This window comes from Sciurus vulgaris (assembly GCF_902686455.1).
Source record: "Sciurus vulgaris genome assembly, chromosome: 4".
NCBI classification, from domain to species: Eukaryota; Metazoa; Chordata; class Mammalia; order Rodentia; family Sciuridae; genus Sciurus; species Sciurus vulgaris.
In genome coordinates, this window is record NC_136464.1 from 58,925,913 (window position 1) to 58,947,069 (window position 21,157).

Below are 21,157 nucleotides of genomic sequence, written 5' to 3' on the forward strand. Positions count from 1 at the left end.
AGTACTTTTCATGAATCTAAACCATATATGGAAGCATTCCAAAAGAAAGTGTACTTTCCTTTTCAAGGAAATGGTAAGCTTTCATTGTAATTTCCATCATAAATATATCTTTTCTTCTACCTAACCTCTGTGCCCCGGCCTATAATTTTATTTTAAGTTAATTTGTTTTTTAAAAATACATAATATATCTTGTTTTCCTTGTTAGTTTTTGTCAAATAAAAATAATTGATGGCTTATTACCCTTCAGTTTGTTTCCATGTAGCATTTTAATATACTAAACACTTGACTTTGTCAAGATTAACCAAGGCTTAAAGTCTGCAAGATATTTTCTCCATTTTCTAGGTAAAGAAACTAAACCATAAAATTATTTCTTCCAGACCATATCAGGTTTAGGACTAGTTTCCTTTTTCTACCTAAATTCTACAAATGGGGATACTTATTTGCTGAAACCAAATTTTATTATATTCAAACTTGGATAATTTCAGGATCATAAAATACCTAAAATAAACTGTTATATAAGGGGCATATGGGAAGGGTAAGTTTTGTTGTAGATGTATTTTCTGCCTCATTAATTCAATATTCAATTGTAGCAAAGTATATGAAATGCTACTTTGAATAGAAATAGTTAAATTTGGACACTAACATTGCTCTTTCCTCATTGTTGCATTCTGCACTGCTGTCTTAGGATGTCAGCCATGGATTAACTGAGGTAAGTTTGGTGTAATAGTCTTGTGTTCAGAGTAGATATACTGTTTTTCCCTATATGATAAGGGAGTTAAAGATTCCTTTGTGTGATTTTTTTTTTAAAGTGTGTGTGTGTGTGTGTGTGTTTGTGTGTTTTAAAAGTTGAGTTCATACAAATTGTCCTGTATAACATTTCAGAAGAATTTTCTGAAGAATATTAAAACTTGCTTTAGTTAACATTACACCAATATGATGCCTTTCAACAAGATTGGTTTAAAATGTTGCTCTTCTCCTTGTCTTCCAGGATAAAATGCAATGTGCCCTTCAAAAATAAAACTTTTGAAATTTGACAAATGGCTGCCTAATAAAGCAAAAAAAAAATTAGAGATGTAAAATGATCTAATAATTGATATTTGAAATGGTCACTAAATTAAACTGTGTATAATCACCTCTTTTACTTTGTTTCATGTACTTTATTTATTTATTTGTTTTGATACTGGGAATTGAACTCAGGGACACTCAACCACTGAGCCACATCCCCAGCCCTATTTTGTATTTTATTTAGAGACAGGGTCCCACTGGTTGCTTAGTACCTCGCTTTTGCTGAGACTGTCTTTGAATTCAAGGTCCTCCTGCCTCAGCGTCCCAAGCCCCTAGGATTACAAGCATGTACCATCATACCTGGCTCGTGTACTTTCTTAATGTATCAGATTATAGCAGTTTGACTTAAGTAATCAGTAACCCTAAATCACATTTAAACCCTTGGGAACATTGCATTACTTCTTGTATCTGTTATAGATGTTAGGTTTTGCTTTGCTTTTTTGTTTATTTGATATTCTTTTCCCACATATATACCAATGAAGTAGTTTGAGTTGGCTTGAAATTATGGGTTAGATACTTGCTTCCTCATTCTCAAAAAGAAGTAGCAGATAAAACTGTGGAAACAGGGCTGGGGATATATCTCAGTGTAGGGTCCTTGTCTGGCATGCACAAAGCCCTGAGTTCCATCCCAGCACTGCAAAACAAAGAAAAAAGAAAAAAAGGAAATTATTTTGAAGTCAAAGGGGACTTAGAAATATCTAAATCTTTTTGAGTTTCAGAGAAGTAAAATGACTTTCCATGATGTGTAACTAGGTTAATACAAGTACGGGATAGAAGCAAACTTTGTCATATAAAAATATTGGAAGCATGATCATTTACTATAAGGTGCATATAACTTAGCATATGTCTTAGGTATTGAAAACAAAGTTGAAAGTGATCGGGACAATATTTGATTAGTTTGGTTTTGGTGGCCAAAGGGGAGAGAGACAAATAGAAATACATTGAAAATATTACAGATATAGGATAGAAAAAAGCTGGAAACAATATTATTTTAAGAATGGTTAGACATATTGGGAATTTTTAGCACAGAATAAAGATAATTGAGGGAAAGCATGTTTAGGACCTCAAATATTTAAACCATATACACTTTTCCTGCAGAGGCAAAACAAAGATAAGTGATGTATTGAACAGGTTCAGACAATGTAATGAACTTTCTAGTAACTTAAAAAGAAGGTTAGTGTTTCATTTTGTATCTTCTTTGAAAGCCTCATAGCAGAGACTCTGTCTCAGGGCTGACACAAAAATATTACCTTGTTGGGTAGGTGGTAGAAATAGCCATCCTCTAACTGCAAGAATGTGTGACTGCTGATTGTAATTCTTTGTATTTAACTGCACTGTTAAAATAGCAATCAGTTGCTGTGTTAGGATGAATAAATGTAAAGTGTCTTAATGTCTGATAATGGTAAGAGGAGATCAGCTCTCCTAACTTTAACAGCCAACAGAATAATAATATGAATAAAATATATCTTGAATGTTAAATGTATTAACAGATTATTAGAGTCATAATATTGGTATGGTAATACCACTTACTATGTACTTGTTATATGAAGGGATGGGATGATTAATTTTCTTTGGCTTCAGTTGCTAGGATAGTCTTCCTGACATTAGAACTGGACACAGTATAACATAGGGGTTTCTCAATTGTAGAATAAACTTTAATTCATTGAAACTTAGAGTTAATATATGCTAAGCAAAAGAGACTTATTTATGATTTCATAGGCTCTCAGCTATATAGTTACCTCCTAAAATTGGGAATTAGACTTACTCCAGTGCCTTATGTAATTATCAGTAAAAATTCTGTATTCAGTAATAAGCAACATTTTTTTTGTAATTCCTCAACTATATGAGTGAATAAACGAAGAATGTGATCATCTGGGAGCTAGGGTTGTGGCTCAGAGTGTTTGCTTAGCAAGCGTGAGGCACTGGGCTAGATTCTCAGCATCACATATAAATCAGTAAATTAAATAAAGGTTCAACCACAACAGAATTTTTTAGGAAAAGAATGTGATCGTCTTTAGAAGATATGGTAGCACCCACAGTAAATATATTGCAAATCAACTTGAACTAATATATTGATTTTTTATTTCCAGTTGGCAGATATCCCTGTTACAATCTGTACATATCCGTTTGTATTTGATGCCCAAGCAAAAACTACTCTGTTACAAACAGATGCAGTTTTACAGATGCAGGTAAAATTTTACATAATACTAATCTGATTTGAGTGTATTTTAAATATTGTTTTTGTGATGTTTTTAAAAAATAAATATTTGAAACTTGCCCAAAATCAATAATCTTGGGGCATTTTGTAACATTGTAGTTTGTCATTTACAGAATACTTGAGTAACTTTCTAGAAAGAAGACTCCTTTGTGTGACGTGTATACGTATGAGGGCTACTAGCAAAAAAGTGCTCTGATAGAAATAGAACAGTTTATTCTTAAAAGATTATATGGCCTTTTTCATTATATAACTATGTAATTTTTACTAACAGTTTTGCTAGTTTACTTCATATTGCTATCGTGTTTCAAAATTTTGCTTGTTTGTCATTTATATAAACAGTAAAAAATGTAAGTAACTAGTGAGAAGATATTAAAGTAGGAAGCATTTGTTTACTTGTTAGGAGGATATGAAATGTCCTTGAATAAGATTTTAGTGATAAGATATTATCCTGAGGTTGGTAATTATAATCTTTTATTCCTCTCCTTTCTGTCATTCATAATGAAGATTTTTAAAACTAGAATACATTATAGCTTTGAAGGGTTACAGTGGGTTTGCTTTATCACTTGAACCTGTAAATAAAAAAGATGTTGAGGGCCTTGGGTTGTAGCTCAGTGGTAGAGCTCTTGCCTAGCATGTGTGAGGAACTGGGTTCGATTCTCAGCACCACATATAAATAAATAAAAATCCATTGACAACTAAAATATATTTTAAAAAAAAGATGTTGAACTTATTCAGGTATAGAATATATGACTTAGGACTAAGGAAAGGATTTTTAAAAAAGATCCCGAACATTTAATGTTCTAAAAATACTTTTAAAATCAAATACTTTTAAAAATCAAAACACCCTCTGATAAGTGTTTGATGATACGTGATGGGGGTAAGAGAAGAATGGAGGAACTTTGGATTGTGTAGAGGGAAATGGGTTGGAAGAGGGTTGGGGAGGGAAAGATGGTGGACTGAAACAGACGTTATTACCCTATGTACATGTATGATTACATGAATGGTATGAATCTACATTGTGTTAAACCATAGAAATGAAAAGTTGTACCCCATTTGTGCATAGTGAATCCCAATGCAGTGTGTAAAAATTAAAAAATAAAGTGAAATTTTAGCAAATGAATAGAAGGAAAAAAAAAAAAAAAAAAAACCCCAAAAGATATACTCACTGGAAAGAAGAAAAAGAAATGTCTTTATTCACAGGCCCCATATCTCAATAAAACCACCAAAAATCTCCTATAAATTAAAAAAATAAAAATAAAAACACCCAAACTTTGATAACTATTTTCATTCTGTTCAGATAAATGCATGTTCTGAATCCTTCAAAATATTTTAATAATAAATAGTAGGGAGGATTTTAGAGATGTACTTATTCCCATTTTCATCACTAGATGAAATATTTTTGTTGGATTCTGTATACTAACATCAAATAAACCAGTATTTTAAAAAAATTCTTTGTTAAAATAATTTAATGACTTGTGCTTTTAATATGGTATTTTAAAGATTTGTTTTATCCTGTTTTTTTTCTTCTCACTCTCCTTCCTGATCCTTCAGTTATTATTACATTTTTAGAAAATAAAAAACAGTGCTCAGATTTAGCGATATTATAGTTCTGTGCTTACTTACCTCAATAATTTTGTGAGTTGTGCATTAATATAAAAAAATTTCAAAAGGGTATGCTTTATGCTTAGTTTACTAAGTTCTTATGCTGTAACTAAATGCTGTGGTAAATGCTGTGCGAATTCAATAATATAGGAATTATTCCTGAAATTATGGCATACCTCTAACTGATAAGTAGATGTTAGCCTGTACAGTCACAGTAACTTTCTTCATAGCATTGCTATTAAAATTTTAATCTTTTGTTTTCTAGATGGCTATTGACCAGGCCCACAGACAGAACGTCTCTTCTCTTTTTCTCCCAGTGATTGAATCCGTGAATCCATGCTTAATTCTAGTGGTGCGTAGAGAGAATATTGTGGGAGATGCAATGGAAGTCCTTAGGAAAACGAAGAACATAGATTACAAAAAGCCACTCAAGGTAATTGCCAGTTTTTTCGTATAACTGGGACTTTTATTTACTAGCTGTTTTATGTTTTCTTGTTTTTAGTATATCTTTGAAACAATAAATAAAATTACATAATTTTAAAACTATAAATTGCTGAATTCTTATTAGTAATAAATAACATGTTACAAGGCCTCCAGAATTTACCTTATTTTCTTGCAGTTTATTTAGTGTTTTTCATTTTGCTATTTTAGGTTATATTTGTTGGAGAAGATGCTGTGGATGCAGGAGGGGTACGCAAAGAATTTTTTTTGCTCATCATGAGGGAATTATTGGATCCTAAATATGGCATGTTTAGGTATTATGAAGATTCCAGGCTCATTTGGTTTTCAGATAAGGTAAAATATCCAACCATCTAATGTATTTCTTTGCATATACCCTGTATATATACCTAGATGTATCAAATTACCCCAGTAACAAAATTATTATTGGATTCCTAACATATTTTGTTCAGACATCTGCTTTATTACAATTTGAAAATTTTAATCCATTAGACATGGAGTTGTCAAAACACATCGCTGCTTACCATGTATTTCAAATTAACAAATTAAGGAATGGTCAGCCTAAAAATAATGTTGACATTTTCCTTCTGTTTATTTCAGTTTGGGAATTGATCATAATTGCTACAGTAAGTTTTCTTCTGGGAAGAATTAATTTATCATTAGAAGGCATTTATGTTTCTAATCTTTCTGATAAGAGTTGGCAAACTTTAATCTATGAGCCAGATATAGCCACCACATAGTTTTGTAGATGAAATCATGCTCATTTGTCTATTATCCATGTCTGCTTTTGAGCTGTAACAATAGAAGAGTTCAGTAGTTACAACCCAACAAAGCCTGAAATAATTACCATCTGGCCCTTTTGAGAAAAATATTTGCTGACTTATGATTAAGTAAAATGAATGGTTTACATTGTACAGCTGAGTTGAAAGAAATTTCAATTGAATATGTATGTTGTTTATAGAATATTTATTATATAATCTTTATTCCACTGACTGTCTAGTGTAATAATAACAGTCATTGATGCTCAGTGCCTGGGCTCATTAATTTGTTAAAGGTTGCAAATGTTGCTACTATGATTCTAGAATTTCTTTTTTATTACTAACTTAGATATTTCTGTATAGAGAAATTTCCCTACACTGTTTGATTCCTTAGTCCAGTAGGTTTAGTTGATTCCATCCAGTTGATATGGAAAAGGATTCTATTTAGTTACCAATTTTTAAAACAATAAATCTGTTCATTAGTATTACTCAGTGGTAATAATTCATTTTTTTGGTTTATTTTCAAGTGCTACTTTGTCTTCATGAATTTAAATATATTTGATACTTTAAAATACATTGCATATAGTATCTTTATTGATGCTCATATTTTTCAGTCTTCTGCAGGAAGAGTCATCAAATTGTTGTTTAGTCCTCTTGAAACAATTTTAGTACTCCTTGGTTGCTCCTTGCTGCCAGGTGTACTTGATGTGACAAGCTGTTCCAAACTTGCACATTTACTTTCTAACAATACTAGCAATATTATGATTAGTGAAAATATTTTAAAAATTGATTTGTAGTTCTTTTCTTCCTTATCATATGTCCTAGTAGATATGCAGCTAAATAATGTTTTGATATCACTTGAAATTGTTATATTCTGGTTATTCCACCAATAGAAACATTTAAACTGTTTTTTTATTTTTAGGGATTCCATGTTTAATTTAGTTTTAGAAGAATATAAAATATTTACATGGTTGCAAAGTCAGCTTTACAAAAAGATATTAAAAGAAGTTAAAATTTAACTTTATTTCCCACTTCTTACAGTTTACCTTTTAAAAATAAATTTTATGAATTATCCTTTTTTAAACAAATGTAAATAGACTGCAGTATATTATATATCAAAGTCAGTTGTTTTTATGACCATGGTTATGTGAACTGTTACCATTGCTGAAACCTAAGTGAAGGGTATGTAGAACTCTCCCTACTATTACTGCAATTACTAAATCTTTAAAGTGTTTTAAAATAAGTATTTTTTTAAAAGGGTATGCTAGACATATTTTTCCCTTCATCAAGAAGGGGCATTTTAGCTTGGTATGGTGGCACATGCCAGTACTCAAGAGGATGAGACAGAAGAATTGGCAAGTTCAAGGCCCGCCTGGGCAGCATTGTGAGACCCTGTCTCAATAAAAGTTTAAAAAGGGCTGGGTGTTTAGCTCAGTGGTCGAGTGCATTCCTAGCATGCACAAGATCCTGGGTTCAATTCCCAGTACTGCTAAATAAATAAACACATACCTAAATAAATAAATAGTATTTTGTTTTAGGTTGGAAATTTGTAGCATGTTTGCATGTTGTGATTAATTACTGAGAATATGAACACTTACTGTCAATGGCAGAAGCAAGGTCCTTAGGTTGTAAAGGATAGGTTTATCATAGTAGTGGAGGATTGACTGTAATTAGATACATAGATCTGTATTAGAAGGGAAAGCAGAGAGAGAGAGTACTGTATAGCTGACTTGATAACTTTGATAGTAGGAGGGTGTCAATTCTTTTGGAACTGATTCTGGTTTACAATGAAATAAGATGCAGTCTTTAGAGAGTTAAGATGCAGAAAAGGTATAGGAGATTTGAGGAACAAAGAAAAGATTTGAAGGTATGAAGTTATCCTTCAGGGAATGGAAAAATGGGTTGACCATAAAAATAAATGTAGGATTAGATTGGCAACATTAAAGGCCCACTTGAAGCTTTGTGTTCATAAATTTTAAAATGAGACCGTTGGCATGGGTAGAGATAAAGACAGAGACCGTTGATTTGAACAAGGTTGTGGTTTTTAGCAAGTGAGTTTAACACAAAAGAGAATGACTATACTTATGTATGATAGACTTTAAGCTGTAAGATGATAGCAATAAGTACTTGTTGGGGTCAGTAGAGTGTAGATGGTGGTGAAATCAAATTTTAAGTCGGGGTGGGGGGTCTGAGAAATTTAGAAATGGTGATTAGATAGGAAAAAACTTGAAACCGAGATTCAGAGTGTTGTAGTTGCATGTAAGATATAACCTTGGGAATAAGTGTTTGAGATATGATGAAGACATGATTATTAGAAATAAAAACAAGTCCCAGATCTGAGAAGCTATTGTGTGTAATTGCTGATGATTCTTCTATTTGAATCTCCTGTTGTATCCTGTAGCTAAAGGTTCATAAGTTTTGTGTATTTATCTGTTCTGTATTTCTTTTATCTCCACTTTAATCTTTTCTTTCTTCTAGCTTTTGGTACAGATTGCTCTTCTTAGCTCTTTGGGTGTAAAGTTAGTTGTTGACTTGAGGTTTTTCTTCCTTTTTGAGTTTTTACAATTAATTCCCTCTGAACACTGCTTTATTTGCATCCCATAAGTTTCGGAATATTGTTTTCATTTTGCTAGTCTTTAAGTATTTTCTAATTTTCTTTTTGATTTTTTTCCTTTGAACTATTGGTTTTTTTAAGAGTGTATTGCTTGGGCTGGGGTTGTGGCTCAGTGGCATGTGTGAGGCACTGGGTTCCATCCTCAGCACCATGTAAAAATAAATAAATAAATAAAAAGGTATTGTGTCCATCTACAACTTAAAAAAAAATTTAAATGGAGATTTTAAAAAATGATTTTAGTCTTTTTAAAATTATTTAGTCTTGTTTTCCAACCCAACTAGGGTCTAGCCTGGATTGGGTTTTATGCACACTAAAGATTGTGTATTCTAGACTGGCGCAGTGGTGCACACCTGTAATCCCAGCAGCTCAGGAGCCTGAGGCAGGAGGATCTCGAGTTCAAAGACAGCCTCAGCAAAAGCAAGGCACTAATCAACTCAGTGAGACCTTGTCTCTAAATAAAATACAAAATAGACCTGGGGATGTGTCTCAGTGGTTGAGTGCCCCTATGTCTGATTCCCAGTACCTCCCAAAAAAGAATGTGTATTATTGGGTAGAGTTTTTATGTATGTCTGTCTGTTAGGTCTCAATGTATGGTGGTAGTCTCTTTTTTCCTTACTGATCTTCTGTCTGGTGGTTCTATTCATTATTGCAAGTGGGATCTTAAGGCCACTGACTAATTGTAGAACTGTTTATTTCTCTCTTCATTGTAGTTTGTAGTTGTGTTGTATTGTTACAAATTCTTGATGGATTGACTTTTCTTAGCATGCCTTTGTCTTTTCTAACAATTTTGTCTGATATTAGTGTATTTTGTCTATTAGCATATTCACTCCAACTCTTTTTTTAAATATTTACTTGTGTCTGTGTATCTAAGGCAATAGACAGTATATAATTGGATCATGTTTGTTTAAAACATTCTGCCAGTCTTTGATTAGAGAGTTCAATCCATTTACATTTAAAGTAATTGATAAGAAATGCTTCTGTTTTGTTCTTTGTTTATTATATAATCATATGTTTTTTGTTAATGCCTCCATTACTGTCCTCTTGGTGTTTGGTTTTTTAATGTACTTACTTTGATTTCCTTCTTCTTTCCCTTTTTGTTTAATTATTTTCTTAACCGTTGTCCTAGAGTTATAATTAACATCTTATATTTATAATAGTCTAGTTTGAATTAATACCAACTCAACTTCAATAGTCTACAGGAACTCTGCTCTTAAATAGCTTTGGTCTCCCACTTTATTCTGTTATTACATCTTACATCTTTGTATAGTATGTGTCCATTAACAGATTTATATTTATTTTACATGTTTTTAACATATAGAAAAAAGGAGTTAAAATTTAAAATGCAATAATACTGGCATTTATATTTATCTGTATACCTCCCTTTGCCACAATTTTTTTCCTATGACTTCATATTGCTGTGATGCATTCTTTCATCAGCCTGAGGAAGTACTTTAGCATTTCTTGCAGGAAGTTCCACTGAGCTACATCTTCAGCCTGCCTATCTATCTATCTATCTATCTATCTATCTATCTATCTATCTATCTATTTATTTTAGAAACAGGGTCTTGCTAAATTAAGGAGACTAACCTCAAACTTGAAGTCCTCCTGCTTGGATTTCCTGAGTCTCTGAAATTATAGGCATGCACCATCACACCCTGGCATTCCACTGTTTTTTGATAATCATGGTTTCTGATGGGAAATGAGCTGTTAATTGCAATGAGGAACACTTATACAATGTTTCTTTTCTCTTTGTAATTAGTTTTTGACACTTTTTGGATCTCTTTTGAGTTTATACTGCTTTGAAACTTGTTTCTTTTCTTAGACCTATTCTACTTCATGACCTTTAACAAATCTGGGAAGTTTTCAGTCACTTCTTCAAGTATTCCCCCAACCCCCCTCTGGGACTTCCACTGTATGTTTGATGGAGCACTTGATATCTCACAGGGCTCTTAAGCTCTTTTCATTTTTCTTTTGACTTTAATTTTTCTTCCCCCTCATACTGGTAATCTCAATTGACCTAGCTTCATGTTTGTTGATTCTTTTTCTTCTCAAATCTCCTTTGTACCCCTTGAGTGAATTTTTTTTTTGTTTCAGCGATTAGACTTCTTTTTTTTTTTTTTTTTTTTTTTTTTTGCGGTGCTGGGGATCAAACCCAGAGTCTCCTGCTTGCAAGGCAAGCACTCTACCAACGAGCTATCTCCCCAGCCCGCAATTATACTTTTCAACTCCAGAATTTTTATTCCTTTTTGTACTCTCCTGTATTGATATTTTATTTTCATTTTTATTATTACTTTATCATAATTAGTTATACATGACAGAATACATTTTCATGCATTGTACACTTATGGAGCATAATTTCTCAATCCTCTGGCTGTAAATGGTGTTGAGTCACACCACTAGTATAATAACACATGCATATAGGGTAATAATGTCTGTCTCATTCTACTGTCCTTCCCCTCCACACCACCCCACCCCGCCCTCCCTGCCCTCTGCACAACCCAAAGTTCCTTCATTCTTCCCTACTTCCACCACCAACACACACACTATGGGTCAGCATCCACTTAGAGAAAATATTTGAACTTTAGTTTTGGGGAATTGGCTTATTTCACTTAGCATGGTATTCTCTAGTTTCATTCATTTACTTGCATTTACTTGCAAATGCTATAATTTCATTCTTCTTTAAGGCTGAGTAATATTCTGTTGTGTATATGTACCATATTGTCTGTATCCATTTATCTATTGAAGGGCATCTAGGTTGATTCCATAGTTCAGCTATTGTGAATTGAGCTGCTGTAAACATTGATGTGGCTACATCACTGTAGTATGCTAATTTCAGCTCTTTGGGTATAAATTGAGGTGTGGGGATGCTGGGTGAAATGGTGGTTCCATTCCAAATTTTCTGAGGAATCTCCATAGTGCTTTCCATAGTGGCTGCACCAATGTGCAGTCCTACCAACAATATATGAGTGTACCTTTTTCCCCACATCCTCACCAACACTTATTATTGCTTGTATTCTTTTGTTGTTGTTTGTATTCTTGATAATTACAATTCTGATTAGAGTTGAGATGAAATCTTAGTTTTGATTTGTATTTCTCTAATTGCTAGGGATGATGAACATTTTTTCATGTTTGTTGATCAATTGTATTTCTTTTTCTGTGATATATGTGTTCAGTTCTTTAGCCCATTTATTGACTGTATATTATTTATTTCTTTAGTGTTAATTTTTTTGAGTTCTTTATATATCCTGGAGGTTAGTGCTCTATCTGTGGTGTGTGTCATAGATTTTCTCCCATTCTGTAAACTCTCTCAAGTTATTGTTTCCTTTGCTGAGAAGAAACTTTTTCATTTGAATCCATCCCATTTATTGTTTCTTATTTTTACTGCTTGTGCTTTAGGAGTCTCGTTAAGGAAGTCAGGTCCTAAACTGATATGATGAAGATTTGGGCCTACTATTTCTTCTGTTAGGGGCAGGGTCTCTATTCTAGTGCCTAAGTCTTTCATCCACTTTGAGTTGATTTTTGTGCAGGGTGAGAGATAGAGGTTTAATTTCATTTTGTTACATATGGATTTCCATTTTTCCCAGCACCATTTGTTGAATAGGCTATCTTTTCTCCACTGTTTTTGGTGCCTTTATCTAGTATGAGATAATCATATTAATGTGGGTTTGTCTCTGTATCTTCTACTTTGTACCTTTGGTCTCCATGTCTGTTTTGTTTCCTATACAATGCCATTTTTGTTACTGTTGCTCTGTATTATAGTATAAGGTCCGGTATTGTGATGCCTCCTGCTTCACTCCTCTTGCTAAGGATTGCTTTGGCTATTCTGGGTCTCTTATTTTCCAAATGAATTTCATGATTGCTTTTTCTATTTCTATGAAGAATGTCATTGGGATTTTAATAGAAATTGCTTTGAATCTCTATAACACGTTGGGTAGTTTGGCCATTTTGACAATATTCATTCTGCCTATCTAAGAAAATGGGAGATCATTCCTTCTTCTAAGGCCTTCTTCAATTTCTTTCATTAGTGTTCTGTAGTTTTCATTGTAAAGGTCTTTCACATCTTGTTAGATTGATTCCCCAGGGTTTTTTTTTTTTTTCCCCCTAATTTCTCTTGCAGTGGATTCATCACTTATATATAAAAATGCATTCGATTTATGGGTATTGATGTTTATATCCTGCTACTTTGCGGAATTCATTTATGACTTCTAGAAGTTTTCTGGTGGAATTTTTTGGATCTTCTAAATATAGAATCATGTCATCCGCAAATAGTGATAATTTGAGTTCTTCTTTTCCTATTTGTATCCCTTTAATATCTTTGGTCTGTCTAATTCCTCTGGCTAGAGTTTCAAGGACTGTGTTGAATAGAAGTGGAAAAAGAAGGCATTTCCCTGTCTTGTTCTAGTTTTTAGAGGGAATGCTTTCAATTTTTCTCCATTTAGAATGATGTTGGCCTTGATTTTAGCATAAATAGCTTTTACAATGTTGAGGCATCTTCCTACTCTCCTTGCTTTATCTAGTCTTCTGAACATGAAGAGGTGCTGTATTTTGTCAAGTACTTTTTCTGTGTCTATCGAGATAATCATATGATTCTTTTATTTAATACTATTGATGTGATGTATTATGTTTATTGATTTCCATATATTGAACCAACCTTGCATCCCAGGGATGAACTCCACTTGATTGTGGTTCACTGTCTTTTTAGTATATTTTTGTATGCGATTTGCCAGAATTTTATTGAGTATTTTTGTATCTGTGTTCATCAGGGATTTTGGTCTGAAGTTTTCTTTCCTTGATGTGTCTTTGGTTTTTTTTTTTTTTTTTTTTGGTATCAGGGTGATACCACCCTCGTAGACTGAGTTTGGAAGGGTTCCCTCTTTTTGTTTCGTGGAATAATTTGGGGAGTATTGATGTTAATTCTTCTTTGAAAGTCTTGTAGACTCGGTTGAAATTCTGTCTGGTCCAACCTGGACTTTTCTTAGTTGGTAGACCTTCTCCTCCCCCTCCCCCCGGTGCCGGGGATTGAACCCAGGGCCTTGTGCTTGCAAGACAAGCACTCTACCACCTGAGCTACATCCCCAGCCTCCATTTGTATTTTTTATTTTGAGACAGGGTCTTGCTAAGTTGTGGAAGCCAGCCTCAAACTTCCCATCTTCCTTGCCTCAGCCTCCCTAGTTGCTGGAATTATAGGCATGTGCCTCCCAGCTAAATGTTGATTTATTTATTTTATTTATTTATTTTTAAGCTTTGTTTTGATCTATATGTTCAACTGTAGTAAAATAGCCAGTTTAGCAAATCATCATACTTTTTGCATGATGTAATATACAACTATTAAAAACCATGTTCCAGAAGAACAGTTAATGACATACAAAAATACTCATGTTCTAATTGGAAAAATGAAATAAAAGTTGAATATAGTATTTTTCAATTATTTTTCTGTACTTATAGTCGATGGAAATATGAGAAAATATTTTAGAAACATGTATTATACATATTAATGGGATTCAGAGTGATAATTTTGTACATTCATGTATCATATATTGGTCAAATACCCACTACCTCCACCCCAGAGTATCCACCTCTCCTGCCTTCTACTTTCAGAATGACTAGATTGCAGATATATTGTCTTTTTCATGGATTTTTAAAGTTTTCAAATAATATGTATTTTTTAAATTAGAAAAAAGGTGTAATACCCATTTTACCTTAAATTTAGTGTTACTTTTTTGTTTACATAGTACTAGAGATGAAACCCAGAGTTTTGCCTATGCCAGACCAATGTTGTACCACTGAGCTACATATATTCCAGTCTAATTTACTATTCAGTAGCATGGAAGTGCTTTTATTTCTGGAAAAGAGCCAGTTGTGAAGTAATATATACATAAGTTATAGAAAATACTTTGAATAGAAATGTATAAAAATTCTAATAGCAATATTATACCATGGAGATAGTAATGCAGATGAACTTTTCTCTTGTTCATTACTTTTTTCTATATTTTCAAAATTTTCTGTGCCCAATGTTTTTATAAACAGAAGAAAATTTAATGTTTAACTTGGAAGATAAGTCTGACCTTTTTTTTCCTTATTAGACATTTGAAGACAGTGATTTGTTCCACTTGATTGGTGTCATCTGTGGATTAGCAATTTATAATTTCACTATTGTGGACCTCCATTTTCCTTTGGCTTTGTATAAGAAACTGCTTAAAAAGAAACCATCCCTGGATGATTTGAAGGAACTAATGCCTGATGTTGGGAGGTAAGTTGTAAAAAAATAAATAATAATAATAACCAGGGTGTGTCTGGGGATATAGCTTAGTTGTAGAGTGCTTGCCTAGCATGCACAAGGCCCTGGGTTCAATCCCCAGCATTACCAAAAGAAAAAAAAAAAAAAATCAAGGGTAGGATTTGGGAGGTAAGAAATGGGAAATGTACAGAAAACTTTCTTTCTAGGAATAATTTTTGTTGTTTCTATTAAATTTCTGAAGTAAATGACCTTCTAAATGAAGGAATGCACATCATGTTACTGAAATCAAAATTTTCTACTCAAAGACTAATCTCCTATATAAAGCCTAACTTTTTCAGTAGAATGTCTAAAGTTTTTTCTTCAGTGCTTGATTTTAGTGATTTAACAATATCTTGCGACTGTCGGATAATAAATTTAGGAAGATAGTGTTTTCTGAGAGTGGTTAAATAATTTATTTGGACTTCCGATTACACCCTCATTTCTACTGTGAATATGTAAAATTTTTTCAAATTTGGTGTTTTACCTTAAAGAAACATACCTTGTTTTACAGAAGCATGCAACAATTATTGGATTATCCAGAAGATGATATAGAGGAAACATTTTGTCTAAATTTTACAGTAAGTTGAAAAACATAGATTAGCCTGATTATTCATCATCCTTTTTATTTAACAGTTTTACCTTACGGTTTTATTTTGACAGGTGTGATGCTTAACCCTTTAACTAACATTTATTGAGCATATATTATGTACTAGACACAATATATGTGTTGTTTCATTTTATCCTTAGTAGTCCTGTGAGGTTAGTATTACCCTATTTTACGTATGAAGGAAGCTGAAATTAATGATAATTACATGTTAGAGTCAATATTTAAATCCAGCTGTGTGACTTCAAACCTCATATACTTTATTATTATGCTGAAGATATTTATAAAGCCTGGAATGGTGGAGCACTCCCGTAATCTCAGCAAGTGAGAAGGCATAGGCAGGAAGATCAGAAGTTTGAGGCTCAGCCTGGGCCTTGGGGATTGTAACTCAGTGGCAGAACATTTGCATACATCCCTCAAGGCCCCTTTCATCTCCAGTACTACCCCCACAAAAAGATATGAATACAAAAGATCCTTATCCAAATGTTCCTTTTTGAACTCTGATTCTGCATTTAAAGAGAAGCAAGAGGTTATTGTAACATGAGAATGTTACTAATAACCTTGCAACTTTAAAGATTAATTCCCCCAGATACATCCCTTTCTGCTTCACACTGATAGTTGTCCTTGTTCATCATGTCTTACTCATTGTTGGATGATTTAGTATGATACTGTTTGATGATTTAGTGTGGTACAAATGCAAATACATTGTAGTATTATTTGGAAACGAAATCACACACCTTGTAAAAGATGCAAAATTTTGTTAAGTAAGTGAAAAAGGGATGTTGAATGACTGATCTAGTCACATACAAAGCCACTGACAAATGAGAATCTGGCAGAAATAGACCCGTTGGCAATTAAAGGAGAGAAAATCAGCAAGGATGATGATAAGGCACTTCAGAAGGGAACATTTTTTGAATTTCACACTTGGAAAAATGGTAAAAACCTTCAGTCTATTAAAAATTTTTTTTGTTTTTCTTCCTCAAACAATTCATATAATGCTCTTGTCAAAGCTGACCAAAAAAAAAAATACCATATTCTGCTGTTAGACAATTTTTCCATAAAAAAGTATCCCCCTCAAAAAAAGTTATCATTTTTTTTGTCGTTTTAAGAATTGGCAAATTTTGCATGTATAAGAAAAATTGATAGATTTTAAGATGAAATAAATTATTTTCATAAGTCTTTCCAGAAAAAAATTCTTGAAATTTTTCCTATTTTCTGTGAAATTTTTGTTCCCGTTTTTATAGTTGATTGATTTATCAAGCAGTTTAATCCTTAGCTTGTAATCGTCAAGTTTGTGAAACTTTTTTTTTCTTTAATATTTTTTATTTTAAGTTTGTGAAACTTTAATGTATTCAAGAACAATGGGAATTCAGACATTTCTTCCCATTGTCATTTCTTCTCAATTTTTCAGACTCTTCATTGCTTACAGAATAAAAGCTATTGAATGGGCATAAAAACATTTGTACTCTGGCTTTATTTCAAACTTCCATTGTATCCCTCCATTCATACCAAATTGTATTATACTACAGAGTCTTGTTTGGTATACCTTTGGTTGCTTGTTTTTTTTTTTTTTTTTTTTTAAGAGCCTCTTGCCATATATTCTCAGAACTTGATAATTGCTCTCATATTTATCCATTTGTTAAATCGATGTACTCAGTCTGAAATCCTGCTCCCCTCTGTTCTTTCGGAATACTGCCCATCCTTCTACGTGTTTTAGAAATAGCATTTCTTTCTTAAAGTCTTTTATACTGTCTCTAGGTAAAATTAAACTTTCCTTCCTCTGTGGTCTGGTAAAATTTTGTTCATTTCACTATTTTATAGCATTATTTATGATTTGTTTATATATCACATTTCTCCTCTTTTATTAAATAGTAAACTTCAGAGCAGGGATGTAGTCATCTCTTATTGTTCCTCTTCTACCAGAGTAATTTACAAATGGTAAATTTTCATAAAAGAGGATAATATTCCAAAAAGGAATAAAGAAAAGATATAGAAGTGGGAATGGCAATGTTTGTTTAAAAAATAGACTACTAGGAGAAATAAAAGGTGCAAAATAATCAACCATCTTTCTAAACCACTTTAATATGTAACTGAAAAAAACCACCTGTGATTAAACATACTTTGCAGATAGAGGAATATGGGAGAATAGTAGTTGTCATGTGAGAAGAAAGCATAGCTGTTCTTATTTGAATACATTCTGATAGTTGCATTTAATCACTCATCTAAGGAAAACACACTTTCTAATTTTCTACTGTAGTCTAAAGTTTTGTTCACAATATATTCTGTTTCCTTTGCTTAAGTAACCAAACACTTGGTAATTTTTAATTAGTCATAGTAAGATATCAAACTACTAGAGAATGAAAATTTCTAGTGTTGGCTTTAAGCAGCATTCATAAATAAGCAATGGTGCAGAATTTTGTCTCAAATTTATTAGTTATATCTAATGAGAAAAAATGAAGAATATAATAGATTATTAAAATACTCTTAAGTTTTGAGTCTGACATTGACTTTTTTTAAAAATTTAAATTAATAGATCACAGTTGAAAACTTTGGTGCAACAGAAGTGAAAGAACTGGTTCTAAATGGTGCGGACACAGCTGTAAACAAACAAAATAGGTAAGTGAATTATAGCAGCATCAGTGGGAGTGATTAAGGTTATAGGGCATCTTTTTCTGTATTTAAAAACATGTCACAACCCTTAGTTTTTATTCAGGTAAAACTTGGACTGTCTAATGAAGAAGTAATCTGCCTCTGCTCCTGAAATGCCCTTAAGACATCAATAAAGAAATGAAAAGATCATAAATAAAAGAACAAAGAAAAGTGAGGAGAGATTGTACAAATGCAGTTTGCTACAGAAAATTTTTGCCAGAAAATGTTGCTAACTTTTGCAAACCAGAGAAAGCTGCAACATAGAATGGAGTGGAGTTACCAAGAAGACTACCAGTTCATATTGTAGGACAAAGGCCCAAGCACTAAGAATAAAAAACTTATCTTTGTAAAATGCATGGAGTTTGTAAACTGCTTTTATAAGAAGCAGTTAGAAACCTTTCCCTTAACACATCCTGTAACCTGCCAAATGGCTGCCTCCAATGTAGGAGATAAGAAATTTACCTTCTAAAGACATTCTGCTGAAGGGACTGTGGTTTTTAAACACCTAGGTATAGCTATGGGAAAAGGGGCTGAACTAAAATAGGGAGATGAAGTTAAATTCTACAGCTCTTTCTTTCTGGACCCTGTGTATTAGAAGATCTTTTTCTGAAGAAACTGCCTAACTTTTAAATGTGAATGGATAGCCAGTGAATAGACATTTAAGGAAGGATCAAAAAAGTTTAAAAAAAATGGCAAGGAACAAGAACAATGCAGAATAACAGATAAACTTTAAAAGAAACTGAAATCAGTAAACGTGCTAACATCCAGATGGAGTCTTTTAAAAACTGGGAGGAAATTTTTATTGGAAGAAATGAAATGAAGGAAATTTGTCAAAGAAAATGGTAGCAAAAAACTTCCTGGAACTGAACAACATGTCTTTCAAGATTGAAAGCATAGGCAGTAGAAAAAAAGACACATGCCAAGGCAAAATAGATGAACTAAATCCTTCCAGAGGAGAAAAAAGCAGACAGCATACAAAGAATTAGGAATCAGAATATCATCAGAATTGTAAGAACAACACTGGAAAGCCAGAAGATTAAAATTCTGGGAGAAAAATTATTTTTAATTCTATATTCAAATGATCAAATATGTGGTTGTATGTAAACATTTTCATATGTACACGTTCTCAGAGAATCTACTTCTGATGCTTCTTTCTCAGATGTGTTGTACCTAAACAAGGAAATAAGTTAGGAAAGAAAAAGGTCCAGGATACAAGATAGGAGAGAGGTAAAGAGAAGGAATAATAGCTGTGTAGAAGATTCAGAAAGAGTTAATCTGGGTTAGATCAAGAGTTTGAAGAGAAAAATCCAGCTGATGCTGTCTAATATATTTGAATGAGTATGGAGGAAATTGACAATTATGTTGGAGAAGTTAGGGATAAAGTAGCACATGAAAGGAAATAGGTTTTTATTATTTTTGTTTTAAGAAAAGGTAAACACAGAATACCCTGCTGCTTAATCATGAATAATATTTGTAATTTTTAAAATGTTAATAGTGAATATTGAACCAAAAATCATTATAAAATGAGAGTTTTGGGAGAGGAAAAGTGAAAGCAGAGCAGTTAAGTAAAAGGTAAATCTTCACTTTTCCCAATAAGTATTCACTTCATTGTATAATATTTAAAATTGGAAAATCAAAGAATAACAGTAGAACTATGTTGGCAGATGCTTAAAGACAAATATCAAAAGGAATAGCAAAAAAGAGTTAACATACAAATGTTGGCTTCAAATAATAGGAATTCCTGGTAATTAAAACAAGAGTGCTTTGTTTTCTTGTTTGTCTTCAGACAAAGCTAGCTTAGTGATTTTAGCCAGGGATGTGAATCCATATGTGAAAACATAGTAATCCTGATCAGACTACTTAGAAACTGTGTAACTTTAAATAAATAATTGATATCTCCATGCCTCAGTCGTCTTTTCTATAAAATAGAATAGTCAATTATATGTACTTCATGGGTTATTTTGAGGTTTAAGTGAGGCAATAATTTTAAGATAGGACCTACCTAGCACATGTATGTGCTCAGTAAATGTTGACCATTAGGATTATTATTACCAGTGTTTTAAATTATGCATATGTCTTACCTTGATCAAAATAAAGCTGTTGTTAAAATGATAAAAAAAAATTTGTAAGCACTTCTAGCTTTTTTTTTTTAAGATTTTTATATACTTTGTGATTTAGATTTATTCCTGCTTTTAAAAAGTTTCTATTGTTGCACTAATAATTCCTGAAAATGATTTCATTCATATTATTGAGTTGAGAAATGATTTTAAGAATTTTGACAAAAAGTATGTCTGTGCATAAAATTATTTAGCCTTTTGTGCTTGAGGATCTAACTAATATCTAGTATAAGATGATTTAACTTTCTAAGTGAATGGATTATAAAAGTATGCCTTACCTAATTAACTTTTTTCTCATCTGATCCCTAATAATGTATGCTATTGGTTTTTCCTTAGACCCACCAGTTTTATATTTTACAATGGACTTGGTTAGCCAGTTTTTCCCCTCCCTATAAATTCAGTTTGGGATTACTTTATAACTTGGTAAGGATATTGTAGATTCTTAAATTTACTAGTATTCCCATTTACAGAAACATTATTTGCAAGACAAGGGTATAAAATACTGAAATCAACCTTCATTACCTGTTGTCATTATTTAACCAAATTCCTTCATAAAATGTTTGTGAATAGCAAAGCAAAACAAATTGAATGAAGTTTTTTGTTATTCTAGTTACTGGGTAAAGAAGTTTCCCTTTTTTCTGTGCTATATTTTTTGTATCCTAAGATGCAAAGAGAACTGTGTGTCTGTATACTACACATACATTTGAAGAAAAATGTACTAATAATCTTTTAATGATTATCCTTAAAGAATACTTAGTACTTGCTTCTTGGTGGTGTTTTAAAATAAATTTTGT

At 32.4% G+C, this 21,157-nt stretch overlaps 1 protein-coding gene across 1 annotated transcript in view; it reads left to right on the forward strand.

Annotated features, from left to right (window-relative positions):
- The window catches only part of HERC4 (HECT and RLD domain containing E3 ubiquitin protein ligase 4), a 115,891-nt gene that overhangs the window by 87,362 nt on the left and 7,372 nt on the right, over positions 1-21,157 (forward strand). Inside the window, 7 exon segments of the mRNA XM_079135765.1 lie at positions 686-709; positions 3,156-3,254; positions 5,151-5,318; positions 5,537-5,680; positions 14,800-14,966; positions 15,505-15,571; positions 18,131-18,213. Coding sequence (XP_078991891.1) covers positions 686-709; positions 3,156-3,254; positions 5,151-5,318; positions 5,537-5,680; positions 14,800-14,966; positions 15,505-15,571; positions 18,131-18,213 — 752 coding nt within the window.